The sequence below is a fragment of the Sebastes umbrosus genome, chromosome 20 (assembly GCF_015220745.1).
Source record: "Sebastes umbrosus isolate fSebUmb1 chromosome 20, fSebUmb1.pri, whole genome shotgun sequence".
Taxonomy (NCBI): domain Eukaryota; kingdom Metazoa; phylum Chordata; class Actinopteri; order Perciformes; family Sebastidae; genus Sebastes; species Sebastes umbrosus.
Window position 1 is genome coordinate 9,240,924 of NC_051288.1, and position 16,494 is coordinate 9,257,417.

Genomic DNA, 16,494 nt, shown 5'->3' on the forward strand with positions numbered 1-16,494 from the left:
GACCACCCATCCTCTGTGTTTACAGAGTAAAATACATTAACTGTCATCAGCAAAACTTTACCTGGGGTTGTCAAATAAACCATAGAGAGCTGCTCGTTACCTCATCAGACAACTAACAACTTCATTAAACCATTTTGTTTTCATTATATTCTGTTTATTAATTAGTGTTCTATAATGAAGTTGTGATTGCAGATCAACATATACTGCAGAAACCTATTTATTAACAATTTTAATACAAGTTTAACAAGTCAGGTTCTCTGGAACTAAATGTAAGAGTACAGTATATAAGACCAGCAAGGCAGGTTTTAAATAAATATTATATTAAATAGACATATGTGTTTTCTTTTTCTAAGAGTGAGATGAGAAATGGGATATATTTCATGTCTGTGTGTTAAGAACAGAGCTGTAGTCCGGACGTGGTTAGCGTAGCTTAGCATAATGACTGGAAGCAGGGGGAAACAGCTAGCCTGGCTCTGCCCAAAGTGATAAACCCTTTAAAACACACGATTAACACCTATAAAGCTCTGTAAAAAATGTAAAAAAAATGTTAAAAAAAATTCAAACCTGCCGGTCAGATATATTACACATAGTATAACAGATATTGGGGAAAGTGCGGCACTTAGAAAAATACAATATACTCCTGGGAACACATCCCAAAAGCCTACAAAAAGAGGAATTATATCTTTTTTGGATCCTGATAAATACAGTACTCAAAGAAATAACAAAAAGTTGTAGGAAAAAAGTTTAAATTAAGCAAAAAGTAATTGACTAAAATGATATTATATGAAATATTAAATGGATCATGTTTGGTGAAGATGTTTTAAGTAATATACATGAAATTGTAATAGGAAGTTTATGTATGCACGGTGTTATCTGTAGGGGAAAGATAAAAATTGATAAAAATTTTGTGTCACACTGTTTAAATAACAGAATGGAAAGTTATCAACGATATGTATTGACAAAATAAAGTATTAAAAAATATTTAGAAATAATTTAAATGAAATGACAAAAAACAAAGATTCTCCTCATAACAGTTTTATTAAATAAAAAGCCCATACAATATAACATAAGTCACTTAAATAAGTTGGGGTAAGATACAAAAGTTATATAAACAGACTCTACATTACATATGTACATAATCCTATAGATACACCTCTGAGCTGATTAAAGTGTTCCATGTCTGTGTATAGTGCCTCTCGTTTAGTTTGCTCAAACAAAACATAATATATATATAATTTATACAAATCCAATGTATTAACATCATAATATAAAATGTAAAATACGTTCTTAAATCATCTACAATATGTACAATTTACGTGATGTCAAAAAAATGCACATTGACACAAGCCCCAAAAGATCTGAATTACAAACATACTGTTCAATGTGGCCTTTGATCGGATTCTTTAGAGCCCAAGTAGCTTAATTTTACTGTATTGTGAATTGGGAGGTGAATCTCAGATGATTTGAGACATCTGTGAAACCTCATATTTCACTCTACCCCTCGTCATCTCGGTATCATTTTTATACATAGCTGGTAAACTTGGTTGGCAGATTGTCTGTAGGATAGACAGTAGGTCCTGTTTTCATGGTGGGTGGCCCGTTTAAAAGAGTCCAGTGACACTTTGTGACCACTTCCACCAGGAAGATCTTCAGCAGGACTTTCGCAAACTCTTTTCCCACACACATCCTGGAGCCTCCTCCGAACGGGATGTACTGGAACCTGGAGGAGTCGGCCAAGGGTTTGGTCATGAAGCGCTCCGGCTGGAAGTCTTCCTTGTTGGGGAAGATCTCCGCCACATCGTGGGTGTCACAGATGCTGTAGATGACGTTCCAGCCTTTGGGGATTTGGTAACCCTGAAGTGGTGAAGGTAAATGATCAGTAAGCGGACAGTTTGACACAGGTCGTTTCAATTTAGTCATTAAGTTCGATCTTTGTTCAAACTTACGTTGAGTTCGAAGGTCTTGAGGGCCACTCTGAAGCCTCCAGGAACCGGAGGGTTGATCCTCAGAGTCTCTTTAATGACGCAGCCGGTGTATTTCAACTGCTCCAAGGACTCAATGTTCAGACTGTGGAGGTCCATCCCATGCTCCTCCTGAAGACAGAGACAAATAGTGTACATTAGGAGAAGCGGAGGATACTATATGTTAAGCTTGTTAGCCCTGCTTGCCTTCCAAGTTCAGACAAGCCCAGTTAGACAGTAAATGAAGAAACTCAGCACTGTTCATCTGACCTGGCTTCATGATCTGGCTCCTGATCAGAGTTTAACATGATCTTGCAACTCATTAGCTTTAATGAGAAACCTACAGTGTGGATTACTATCTTTATGGCAAGTATACTAACCCTACTGTGTAATGCAATATAGGAACTATATTACAGTAGATATTAGGGGTGTAAGGAAATATTGAAAATATTGAATATCGCAATATCATGTTTTGTGATACTGTCAAAAATGCTGTATCGATTTTTTATTAATAGTTTACATGCAGAGATTTACTCAGTCAATATTTTTTTTCATTGGGAAGGATATGCGCCCTCTCAAAGTTGGATGTTACAGGGACTGATTGCATAAAAAAAGTTAACTTTTTAATACATATGGTGGTGTGTTCTTTATACCATGATGCTTTCCTAAAATTATATTTTTTTTAAAAATCGCAATATATCGCCTTGCTTACAGTATCGCAATACATCATAATATATTGAATCATAACCCCTGTATTGCCAGATTCTTGGCAATACACAACCCTACTAAATATTGGCAGGCACTTTCCCCCAAATCGCTAAGATGCTTAAGACACTAATAGTCCCCTTACTAGCTTTTCCCCACAATGGTTTACACTGCATCTCATGGTCTTCCCCAGCAGCTAGAGTTTGAGTCTGAGCAAACTTAATTTGCTAATGAAGACCATGAGATGGGGTTGAAAGCCTTTTTTTCATATAATGATCAATGAATAAGATTAATTCAACCAGATTATGTTGAATGTTCATTGCAGCAGCCACTATTAAAGGTAGTTGAAACAACAATTTATAGAACTTAAGTTGCACAGTGTAATTACCTTGTCCATCAGTTCCTGCCTCAGTTTATCCACAACTTCCGGGTTCAGGCCCAGGAACATGACCAGAGAGGTGGCTGTGCTGGCCGTGGTCTCGTGGCCCCCAAACAGCAGCTCTGTAGCAGACTCCTTCATGGCCTGGAAACACAAAATGTAGAGACGCAGAAGAATTAGTTCAGGTTCCTCGTTCATGGCTTATAAGAAGAAGGATAGAAGAGAAGCAGTTGGACTGGAGTAGACGTGATGTGATGATGTCAGTACCTGCATGCTGAACGGTTCCCCGTTCTTCTTGCTGCTGTCGATGAGCTGCTGCAGAGCGTCTCTGTGTTTGGGCTCCTTGTCCGACTCCTGCAACTTCTTCTTGATGTTCTCCTCTATCTTGGAGTGGATGAAGTTCCTCGCCTTCAGACCCTGGAGGACAGGAAGGAGAGAGGAGAAACAATGTAAGAAGATGAATTTTTCACTCGCATTCACTGAATTCACTTTGCCTCATCTGATGTGCTTGTTCTGACTTACAGGGCCATAGCAGAGTTTTTGAAAGCCCATTTACTTTACAGGTAGCCACTTTCTTCCATTAATTTGTTAGTTAAAGGAACAACATGTAGCACTGACAGCTAGAGTGTTCAAATGGGTAACAGCAGTCCAAATTGAAAACATTGGAGTCGTGGCCCGTCCGGTGTGACTAACAGCAGTTAGTGCCAAGTTTTCACAACTTGAGGGTTACCTTCTGGACACGACTCTGTGGTCCGTGTCCAGCTGCACACAGACCACAGAGAGATGTGCCGAGGCTTTTAAGTAGGGGTGTAAGGTATCGCGATTTTGATACTGTATCGATTCTCAAAAACACTATTGATTTTTAATTTATAGTCTCATCCAAAGATTAACTCAGTCAATGCTTTCTTTCATTTACAAAAATATGCACCCTCTCAGTGTATGTGTCCTCTCAAAGTAGTGCTCTGATGTTGGATGTTACTGAGACTGTGAGAAATGTAAATGCAGATCCCGCTGTTCTGATTGCATAATTTTTTTTTAAATCTGAATTTATGTGGTATGTGGTGGTGTTTTCTTTATACAATGACAGATAGTTTATCGCAGTATATTGAATCGTAACCCCTGTATCATGATACGTATGGTATCGCCAGATTCTTGCCAATACACAGCCCTATTTTTTTAAGGTCGGGTAGAATCTAATGTTGTGTTATCGCTGTTGATCCAGTTGGTTGCTTGCCTCCATGGTTTCAGAAGGCTGTGTTTGTGTGCCAATTTGTTTCATGTGTGGCAACGGGGTGTTGGACGATGTAATATGTAAAACCAATGGTATGGTCCTTTAACTTTGCATTAATAGCAGTACATCTACGCATGTCCCCGATCTGAAATTTTATCCACATCTTTAAAGAGTAAAAAAGAGTTTGTCTCTTACCCTGTACAGTCCGCTGAAAGGCACGTCGATGGGCAGAGAGAACAGATTCTTGATCATTTCCTCGAAAGCTTCCACCAGCTGCTGCTCGTCCGTCCTGATCTGATCCGGCTCGAAGCCCAACAGGATCCTCATGGCGATGCGGAACATCAGCCGCTTCATCTCCGGGTAGACCAGCACGCAGGAGTCCTTGGCCAACCACTCCTTCACTGCAGCCCGCACCTCCTCCTGGATGACGGGGATGTAGAGCTCCAGAGCCTCCGTGGAGAAGGCCCGCATGATTGCCTGGATGGAGAAGGGCAGGAGGGAGGACGAGTTAGATTTATGAAGCATATGGTTTTATAGTCCACCCTGAGTCATGACTGACAACTTTTTGGCTTAAGTGCTCAATCAGCAGCTTTGGGGACAGAGTTATTATGTTGCCTTAGTGCACTGCAAACATCTCCTCATCATTTATCCATAATTCAGCCCTTAAAGTTGATTTTTTCTTAAAGCAAGTGAAACAATCTGCCAGTGAATTAAGAATCCTTCAACCCATTTCAAGCGCAAATACTTATATCAAATATTTTCTAAAAATCAAGTGAGATTTTTCTCAACTCTTGTGCAGTAACCTGCTCTTGTAATAATGTACAGTATTTCACACTAATTTCTAGAAAATCCTTTTTTAAAAAAGTTGATTTATATTGGGTGATGAAGTTCTAAGATTTTTCTTTTCACATCTTTAAAGAAAATATCTATGTCTTTCAATGATTCATTATCAGACTCAGTATTGATAAGACTATATATTATATTTAATGAATTTAAACAATTACAACAATGATGTTAGTTGCTGTGCTCCCTAATATAAAATAACATTTTAAATAAAATAAAATAAGCAAAATCAAGCAAGCAACAAGACAATAACTCTGGATATTTGCTGATAAATATGCCATCAAATCTAAATAAGTAGACTTCTGTTTAGACAAGAGTTATTTGGAAAGTTAATTTCTGAGCAAATGATAACTCAAAGGGTCCACTATGATCACTGAAGTTTCCAAATTAAATCCAAAAAACTCACCTTTTTCTTGGTCTTGTGTTGAGCTCCGTGCACGTTGGACAGCGTTTCTGAGCCCAGGATGGTGCGCACAGAGGCGGGCCACTGCGCGGACACGAGCCGGTGCTCGCCCAGCAGGATCTGCCTGACGTTTTCTGCTCCGGTGACGCGCACTGTGGGGTTACCGAAGAGGTGCGTCCGGTAGATGTAACCGTACTTCTGCCGCTTCATCCGCAAGAACTTTCTCCTCTGGAGGCGCACACAAACCACAAACACAGCATGGTAAATAAACAATAGGATACAGTGAATAATAAATGCAGTTTACATAATATCACTATTATGTAGTCATATTATTTCTTTATATTAATCTTGTCTTTAGGTGGAGGCTTCAGATAAGCCCAGTGTTTTTTTGTTTGTTTTTTTTTGCCTCTTCCTGCAATTGATATTATTCATTTATTTATTTTGTTGTGTTGTATAGTCTTAAATTGTGCAAAATAAATAAAAAAAAGTTTGAAATTTAATTTAAATACTAAGAAGATAAATTCACATTATTATCTAAAAATCTTTAAAAAATCCAATTAAGCTGTCTCATAATTGGTAAATTAAAATTGCACATTTACTCCAATTAACCCTGTAGGTGCTCATGGAAGAGCACACAAACCAACACAGCATGGTAAATAAACACAGATAGAGTGAATACAAAAAAAATACAGTTTAAAATTAAATTTAGATACTAAGAAGATAAATTCACATATTATCTATAACTGATCCAAACTGTTCTCAGACGCTTTTCTTAATTGATCAAATGCTGCACTTTACTGTCTTTTGATTGTCTTTTTTTTTTAATTTTAACTTATACTTTTATATTCGTTTTTATCTTATGAACTTTGTGCTCTTTTATCTTGCTTTTATATATGTAAAGCACTTTGAATTGCCTTTGTGTATGAAATGTGCTATATAAATAAACTTGCCTTGCCTTGCCTATAAATCTCTAAAAAAAAAAATCAATTAAGCGTCTCATAATGATCAATTAAAATTGCACATGTACTCCAATTAACCCTGTAGTTGAAAGTTACCAACATGAAAACAGGTAAAAAAATCAATAAAAACACATCACATTTCCTCACAGCATCCACTGATCCACGTGTGTGAAAGTGTGTTTTACCTGTAGGATGAGCTGCAGCGTCTCTCCAATGAAAGGTAAGCCCATGGAGCCTGGTGGCAGCGGGCTGGAGCAGCTCGGGTCTCTGCCTCGGATCATGTAAACCTCCCACAGCTTCAGAGCCACCAGGAACAGCAGGATGGGCAGCACGATGGTGCACAGGAAGGTGGCCAGCAGTGTGTTCAGAGCCATGCTTGCAGCGTCTTGTTGTTGTTGCAGAGAGAGAGAGAGAGAGATAAAGGTGAAGCTCTGTCAGCTCTGTACGGAGACTCCAGGCTGCTCATGCTGCTCTTTTATAGGCTGCCAGGGTCACCTTCTTTCTCCTCCCTCGGATAAATTAGTTCACTCAAAGTTCATCTTTAATTGTGGGTGTCGTTTGGAGCCCCGCCTCCAGGCCTGTAGCCTGTGTACTGCTGGGCTGCCTTCAGCCTCACCATTTGTTCCCTTAATCCCTACCTCCTACCTCCTACCTCCTCCTGTTGCACGCACACAGGATTTCACTGAGGAGAAGAAGAAGGTGATGATTCCTCTCAGGAGACAATGGGAGCAGCGTCCCAACCAAGATGCCCTTTTGTTGGCAGCATGGCAGCTCATTACCTTTGGCTTAAGCCATGGCTTGTGTGGGATCAGTAGCAATGATGCCTGCAGGACTGGCCTGCTGCATTCAAGAGCAAAACAAGTCTTTTTTTTTTTTTTTATATATACTTTATTTTTTCCTTTTTTTCCAAGGCTGTTTTCATATATGCAATCCACTGTTTGTAATTACAACAGTCTATAAACCAACTTTTAAGTAGATGAGCTTTACAGACAAACCCATCAAGTACACTATAGAGAAAACAACCTCAACTTTCAAAACCAAGAAAAGAAATAACAATAATATTAATGACAAAAAGAAAGAGTAGAGTTAAAAAAAACAACAAAGCAAACAAACAAAAAACCCCACACATAACAAAAAAAAACAAATAATACAAAAATACAAGAGAAATAAGCTTTTTTTAAGCAGCACATTTTCAGCTGCTTCAGCAAATGGTTAAAGAGGCTGTAAGAATGTTCTTATGGTGCCTTTAAGTGAAACTCATATTTACTGGTGCCTTTCATATGGGGGTGGTGTTTATGCATGTTTTTGAGTTGTCCATATAAACGCTTTCCCCTCTTTGTCGTATTCACGATAAGTGGAAAGTTTCTGAAAGCTTCGAGTTCACGAGTTGTGACGTGTTTGTTGTAGCATATCGTGTACACCAGCTATTCTCAACCCCTGGGCCGGGGCATATTATAGGCTATAATTATGAAGAATTACAATATACGACTAAAATTACAATACATTCACTTATTATCTACGGAAAAATTTAACCTCCATGGCTTCCGCCATTTCTGACAACATCGACAAAAACGTCACAACTCTTGAACTCCGAACTTATGAGGTGAGAAATGAGGTGGGGGGGCGTTCATATGGACTCTTCTCGTGAACCCGGGAAATATGACCCCTTTTGAAGGCACCATAAGATTCTAGCAAGCTAGCGAGTGGGTAACATAATGCAGTAAAGTTCAATGCAAAGGCCTAATGACAGAGGAAAAAGATGAGGTCATTGGAAATATCAGCATTTTCCTCAGACATATTATAGCCTATAATTATGAAGCATTACAATATACGACTAAAAAAAAATTACAATAAATCTACGGAAAATGTAACCGCCAAGGCCTCCGCCATTTCTGACAATGTCAACAAAAACGTCAGAACTCGAAACTTTCAGAAATGAGAGGGACTCTTCTTGTGAACCCGGGAATTATGACCCCATTTGAAGGCACACATGAATCCTCACCGCTATGCCATTCAACGTTAAATCTAGTTTAGTTCATTTTATTGGCACGCATTCACACTTTTAATCATTCTGATGTGGATGCACCATGTAATTATTCTTCTTCATGATGTCTCAGTGTAACAATGAGGCAGCTAGCCTCTGACTATGAGAGATGAAATGATGATTAACACGTCTCTGTGTAGCGGCGCTGCCCTCCGCTTGACTCCGAGCTCCTATCAGGCTGCTTCAGATTGAACCTCTTCCTAATCTAGAGGAAGACTTTGACCTGTTCTCTCTCTGTGTCCTCCTCCCACGTGTGTGTGTGTGTTGTTATAAAAATGATATCTCTCAGCGGGTTCAAACTTGGGTCAGTAGAGACAGGCGGAGGGACGTGCACACACCCACACGCACACACACAAGGTTATCCCCGGGCTACGGCGCATGAAAAGTAAACACCGAGCAGGAGAAGGCGCTCATCTGCCAAGAGCCGCCACATCCTCACTCTGCAGTTTGGTCTCCTGTTTTTTTACGACCTGCCATAACGACAGGACGTGTGTTTATGTGCGTGTGTGTGTGTGTGTGTGTGTGTGGCAGGGCACGATCGGTCAGTCAGAGTGAGACAGTTTGGCTGCAGCTTTTACAACGACACATTACATGGATGGATCTGTCTGTTCTGGCTGACTGTGTGCGTTTTCTTTTTTTAAAAGAGGTGCGCCCTGAGGTTCACCCCCGGTGGGAAGGCACTACAGCAACTATCACCATTACAGTCGCACACAAAAGCCTGGACATATGATCTGATCTGCCATTATGGCTCATGGATGTAAACAATTCCAAGACTTTTCCTTTGACTTTCTGCTGATTACAAGCAGGGCTGAGGACATATTCTCGTATTTCTTTCTGGGAATTTAAGAGGTTTAGCAACTATAGACTAGACCAGTTTGTTTAGGACTCAGTATGCTATTTGACTACTTTTAGACCAACAATAACGAAATGAATAAACTAGGGCTGTCAAAGTTAACGGGATAATAATGCATTAATGCAACTTAGAGCTAGAGTGAAGATACTGGCATCATATGAAACTAGAAAACCTAAGGAATCCATTGGTACCAACCATGTCATACTAGCTTAGCATACTAAACTTACACTAAATTTTGGCAAGGAAAAACTGGCATGGCCATTTTCAAAGGGGTCCCTTGACCTCTGACCTCTAGATATGTGAATGAAAATGGGATCTATGGGTACCCACGAGTCTCCCCTTTACAGACATGCCCACTTTATGATAATCACATGCAGTTTGGGGCAAGTCATAGTCAAGTCAGCACACTGACACACTGACAGCTGTTGTTGCCTGTTGGGCTGCAGTTTGCCATGTTATGATTTGAGCATATTTTTTTATGCTAAATGCATTACCTGTGAGGGTTTCTGGACAATATGTGTCGTTGTTTTGTGTTGTTAATTGATTTCCATTAATAAATATATACATACATTTGCATAAAGCAGCATATTTGTCCACTCCCATGTTGATAAGAGTATTAAATACTTGACAAATCTCCCTCTAAGGTACTGTACATTTTGAACGGATGAAAAAATGTGAGATTAATTTTTGATTAATCGAGATTGACTATGGACAATTATACAATTAATAACGATTAAATATTATTTTAATGGATTGACAGCCCTACTACAGAGGTGACGTAGCGCCACAAAACATAATCACTTCATAGTTGAAAGCCCGGTGCGTCTCATACATACGCTAAAAGGTGCCTTGGTGCGTCGATGGGCACCGACCCAGTGTCGGTATTTGACGCCCTGGGAGTGAGGATGGGTTGCTCTGTGCAATGTGTACAGTTTCTCTTGGACAGAATATTACCTGCATCCATCATGCCAGATCGTATTGTGCTTTAGTTGTAGATATTCTCAAGATATTTCAATTAAATTAGCACAAACCAGTGGACAAACAGTAAACCTGGAGCTCACGAACTCCATCCTGGCTATGGCTCTGTTTACAAGTCATTATTTCTTCTTTAACCCCCTGGCTTCTATTCGGGTCGGGTATTTAATGTGATGACTGTGCAAGTTCAAAAACCCACAGATGATTCATTAAAGCGCCTGATTTTTCTTGGCTGGAATACATCATAGAAAATATGGCATTCAGTCAACAGAACAGAACAACAGAGCATTTAATATGAATATTGTTATTATGTCTACAGCATTTTCATCTGATTGAAGGACGGTTGGTGGGTTTTAAAGACAGAGTATAGAGCTCTGACAAATCTGAACCCGACGATAGTAAAGGTCTAGTGATAGAATAGGAAATATTTCATGACGTAAATGTATTTGCTTAACAGTAATTGAACCCAATGCCAGCCACAATATTAAAAGTACAAATTCTTGTTTACTCTGTGTTCAGACAGACAGCAGCGGCTGATGCATGTTCAGGGTGAATGGGTTTCCAGCTGGTCATGCTGGAGCTGGTGAGTTTTTCTCATCACAATGTGAATGTGTGAAACAGGATTCTGCTGTTCAGGTGTGATAAAGCAGAGAGGAGGAAGAGGAGGAGGAGGTGAAGGGAGGTTCAAGGGTGGAGAATGATTCCTGGGTCTACACCTCACTATGCTGCTCTATAAACTCACTGTAAAACCTGCTTCTCACCTGCTGGACTCAAGACTGACCAGAAATCTGCACCTTCACTGCTGTCACATGTACACTATATACAGCTCATACTGGATGCAGAGATGTGACTGTAAAGGTACACTTCAACTGCAGCTGAAAGTAGTGTTTTTAATAGGGCTGTCAATCGATTCAAATATTTAATCGTGATTAATCCCATGATTGTCAATAGTTAATTGTAATTACTCACACGTGTTTTTATCTGTTCAAAATGTACCTTAAAGGGAGATTTGTCAAGTATTTAATACTCTTATCAACATGGGAGTGGGCACATATGTTGCTTTAATGCAAATGTATGTATATATTTATTATTGGAAATCAATTAACAACACAAAACAATGATAAATATTGTCCAGAAACCCTCACAGGTACTGCATTTAGCATAAAAACAATATGCTCAAATCATAACATGGTAAACTGCAGCCCAACAGGCAACAACAGCTGTCAGTGTGTCAGTGTGCTGACTTGACTATGACTTGCCCCAAACTGCATGTGATTATCATAAAGTGGGCATGTCTGTAAAGGGGAGACTGGTGGGTACCCATAGAACCCATTTTGTATATATTGTATAATATATACTATATTGTACAAAGTGGAGTAACAGCATAGATAGAATATATAGAAATAAACCCTCACCTATCAGTAACATAAAACTGTAACTAAATATACTACCTGATTAAATGTATGTAGTTACTTTCCATCTCTGTTGCATGTCTCTGTTCCAGAACTATTACAGCTGATATACTGATGATGAATTCACTCAGACATCTGTTAATGTGTTTACTGTTATCATTACAACATGCACGCACACACACACACATACCTGCAGAGAGAGAGAGAGAGAGCACATTCAGCACAAGTGCAGCGGCGCGTGCACACATGTTTGTATCTCTCCTCCCCCAGCTCACACGCTGGCTGACCTGCTTGTAACCCTGACATCTCAGTGAACTCTCACGCTCAACCAAGTTCACTGTCCATCAAACAGAGAGAGAGAGAGAGAGAGAGAGAGAGAGAGAGAGAGAGAGAGAGAGAGAGAAAGAGACTTTGACTTTTAACCTCCTTTATTAAAACATGTTTACCAAGCACTAGTTACAACACTGTACGACACTACAGTATACAACACCCCCTTGGTGGCCCCCATGTTCGAAAAAACTCAGTTAAAGTGCCCTCTTGGACGCCCCCGTGCTAGATAAAACATGATGAAGTGCGGGTGCCCTTCCAGTGGAGAACATGTGATAACGTGCCCTCTAGAGTGCCCTCCAGTGGAGAAAACATGATGAAGTGCCCTCTAGGGAGTTCTTTGAGTTGGCGAAAGCATGATGAAGTGCCCTCTAGAGTGCCCTCCAGTGGAGAAAACATGATGAAGTGCCCTCTAGGGTGTTCTTTGAGTTGGAGAAAGCATGATGAAGGGCCATCTAGGGTGTTCTTTGAGTGGAGAAAGCATAATGAAGTGCCCTCTAGTGTGCCCTCCAGTGGAGAAAACATGATGAAGTGCCCTCTAGTGTGCCCTCCAGTGGAGAAAACATGATGAAGTGCCCACTAGTGTGCCCTCCAGTGGAGAAAACATGAGGAAGTGCCCTCTAGGGTGTTCTTTGAGTTGGAGAAAGCATGATGAAGTGCCGTCTAGGGTGTTCTTTGAGTGGAGAAAACATGATGAAGTGCCCTCTAGGGTGTTCTTTGAGTGTAGAAAACACGATGAACTGCCCTCTAGAGTGCCCTCCAGTGGAGAAAACATGATGAAGTGCCCTCTAGGGTGTTCTTTGAGTGGAGAAAACATGATGAACTGCCCTTTAGAGTGCCCTCCAGTGGAGAAAACATGATGAATTGCCCTCTAGGGTGTTCTTTGAGTGGAGAAAACATGATGAAGTGCCCACTAGTGTGCCCTCCAGTGGAGAAAACATGATGAAGTGCCCTCTAGTGTGCCCTCCAGTGGAGAAAACATGAGGAAGTGCCCTCTGGGGTGTTCTTTGAGTTGGAGAAAGCATGATGAAGTGCCGTCTAGGGTGTTCTTTGAGTGGAGAAAACATGATGAAGTGCCCTCTAGGGTGTTCTTTGAGTGTAGAAAACACGATGAACTGCCCTTTAGAGTGCCCTCCAGTGGAGAAAACATGATGAAGTGCCCTCTAGGGTGTTCTTTGAGTGTAGAAAACATGATGAACTGCCCTTTAGAGTGCCCTCCAGTGGAGAAAACATGATGAATTGCCCTATAGGGTGTTCTTTGAGTGGAGAAAACATGATGAAGTGCCCACTAGTGTGCCCTCCAGTGGAGAAAACATGATGAAGTGCCCTCTAGTGTGCCCTCCAGTGGAGAAAACATGAGGAAGTGCCCTCCAGGGTGTTCTTTGAGTTGGAGAAAGCATGATGAAGTGCCGTCTAGGGTGTTCTTTGAGTGGAGAAAACATGATGAAGTGCCCTCTAGGGTGTTCTTTGAGTGTAGAAAACACGATGAACTGCCCTTTAGAGTGCCCTCCAGTGGAGAAAACATGATGAAGTGCCCTCTAGGGTGTTCTTTGAGTGGAGAAAACATGATGAACTGCCCACTAGTGTGCCCTCCAGTGGAGAAAACATGATGAAGTGCCCTCTAGGGTGTTCTTTGAGTGGAGAAAACATGATGAAGTGCCCTCCAGAGTGCCCTCCAGTGGAGAAAACATGAGGAAGTGCCCTCTAGGGTGTTCTTTGAGTTGGAGAAAGCATGATGAAGTGCCGTCTAGGGTGTTCTTTGAGTGGAGAAAGCATGATGAAGTGCCCTCTAGGGTGTTCTTCCAGTGGAAAAAATGTGAAGTGCTTTCTAGGGTGTTCTTCCAGTGGAGAAAACATGATGAAATCTTTCTATTTCATGTAATTTTCTAACTATCTGATCCACAGCGGTCCCTGACCACTTGTCTCACAGCCAGCTGCACATAGAGACCGATGTTATGCGTCCAGCTCGGAGGACTAAAGGCTGGTTATGATTAAAATGAGCTTGTAGCTTGTCGTCTACCTCACTACGGTTAGAAAGAGCCCTCGTTGGTGTTTTAACTATGTGTCTCTTATGAGTTATTGATCCGGGAAAGTTTGAATCTGTGAATATCTTTCACACTTTACCGAACTATCCCGAGTTAACAAAAAGCTTCTGCTGACACTGTTCAGATGCTTTGTTGGGCCGATATACAGAGAGACTAAGAGTCATAATGAGGTTTGAGATATCTGTAACTGTTATTTAGCATAGTCAGAACTGAATTACAGATATCTCTAACCGTCGTTTTGACTAGTCACAATGACTTTATAGATATCTGGAATAAGAATTCTGACTAGTCACAATGTCATTACGACGAGTCAAAATGCACTTGTGGATATCTCTAATGTTAATTCCGGATAGTCAAGCTTAGCTATTAAATGTTAAAACGGTCGTCAACGCTTGTCATATGAAAAGGGGAGATTGCTGAATTTATATCAAACACTTTATTGTTATATAGATCAGCAGCTGTGTTGACCTCCACCTCTCAATCTTAATGCCATCTTATAGATGGAAGGAAGGAAGCTTTCAGAAGATGAAACAGACTGAGATAGATAGTCACTATAACACTGGTACATGTGTAGGTTCGACCATGTGAATGAGTTCCCGGGTCTTCTCCTCCTCCTCCTCCTCCTCCTCTGTCTGTCTGCCTGCTGTATTGTTGAAGTGAATGTAAAAGCTGTTTACTGCCTTGTTAAAGTGTTTGATCTTGCTCTAAAATACTTGTCACTCCCGTTGACATGCAGGAAGGATGCTCCCCCCCCCTCCTGTGTCAATGCATTGACACAGGAACGTAATGTCTGCTGTTTTCAACCCCACATAATTACTCAAACGTCGGACGTGCAGCTTACGACTGATAACGTGTTGTAGTTTTTCTGACAGTTGCAGTTTGGATCATTAGTGGTGAACTTCAAGCTGCAGAAAATAGCACCACTATTTCATGGATAAGCTGTATAGGCAAAAAGGTATTAGGTTATATATTCAAAAACGTCACCCGGCTGTAAATAAAAGCTGGAAAGCCACCTGCGATGCTAGTGAAATAGTATATAATTGGACTGTGTGCCATATCCGACTCAGTCTTCAGATTACATTGTTTTATAAGACCTATGATAGTGCTGCATCTTGCAAATATAGTTCAATATTGCACAAACAGAGAGACAAACCCTCTGTGGGTTGTTGAGCACCACTGGGAACCTGGAAACTTGCATTCCAGTGGTTCACAACATTTTATGCAATGGTGGAAGTAGTATTCAAATCCTTTTGCTTAAGTAAAAGTAGCAGTGCCTTTAAAGCTGAAGTAGGCAGATTGGAGCAACTATGATTTAAAAAAAAAGGTATTGTTATAAAAAGGTTGCTATATCCTGACAGTAGCGCATGAGACAGGTAATTCTGAAAATAATCATGTGTCTCTGGTGTCCTCCGGTGCTCCTAATGGCATCTGCAGGATTTCACAGACCAGGAGGAAAACAACCAGAGCTGATCTGGAGTCTGGTATGTCAATCACTTGTGAACTCTGATCAAACTAGGCAGCGCTGATCAAATATGAATCAATATTCTGTTACGGTAATGCCTATTTCTCTCCTCAAATGTTTTCAGAAACATCTTATAGTGTTGTCAGGGAGAGTGGAGCAGGTGGACCCAAATGCAGGAGATCACAACAGGAACTTGGAGAAAATCATTTTAATTAAATCTCCAATGCGGGCAAAGCAGAACAGAAACTCTCATGACAAAATCAAGGATCCAACAAAGACTGAACAGAAAACCAGGACTTAAATACAAACCGATCTGATGAGAGGGTGAAATGCAGGTGGAGAGATGGGCGGAGAAGCTCAGGTGAGGGGAAATGAAGTGATTAGGCCGAGGAATGGGCAGGGAGCTGATTGGCAGGGGAAAAACACTGGGAACAAGAAAGGAGCTGATTGGTTGGGAAGAACTAATGAGGCTGATTCAGAGCAGGTGTGTAGATGGGCAAAGGAGGGAAAGCCAGTATAGGAACACAGGAGGAAAAACAGAGTACAGAAAACCCAAAACACAGAAAACAACTCAGTCCAGTCTACAAAAAGTCTGAAGGCATCTGGATACAGTGCCATACCGTGACAAGTGTACTGTTTAGCTGTAAAATGAGAAAGTTTGTGACCCGGCAGCCTAAGACTAAGCACCGCTCACCAGCCGGAGCACAGCCAATAGGAACGCTCTCTCTCTCTGAAATGACCTGTGATTGGTCAACGTCTTCCGTCACGGTTTCGATTTTTCTAAAGCCTGAAAACAGAGCCATGAAGAGATGTAGAAGTCTAGTTTTCTCTCAGATCACTTGAACTACAATATGCTGAAAGTTTAGGAATTTTTGCCCCCAAAAATTCTGCCTAG

General features: G+C 40.8%; 1 protein-coding gene across 1 annotated transcript; it reads right to left on the reverse strand.

The window, feature by feature from the left end:
* Window positions 1-1,019: 1,019 nt before the first annotated feature.
* On the reverse strand, window positions 1,020-6,990 carry LOC119478900 (cytochrome P450 26A1). The gene is made up of 7 exons (XM_037753924.1): window positions 6,667-6,990; window positions 5,526-5,750; window positions 4,472-4,753; window positions 3,313-3,462; window positions 3,055-3,189; window positions 1,947-2,093; window positions 1,020-1,854 (listed from the first exon to the last, which is right to left on the reverse strand). Exons 1-7 carry the CDS (start codon window positions 6,853-6,855, stop codon window positions 1,522-1,524), a joined length of 1,461 nt encoding a protein of 486 aa, XP_037609852.1. The 5' UTR covers window positions 6,856-6,990; the 3' UTR covers window positions 1,020-1,521.
* Between the last annotated feature and the right edge of the window lie 9,504 nt (window positions 6,991-16,494).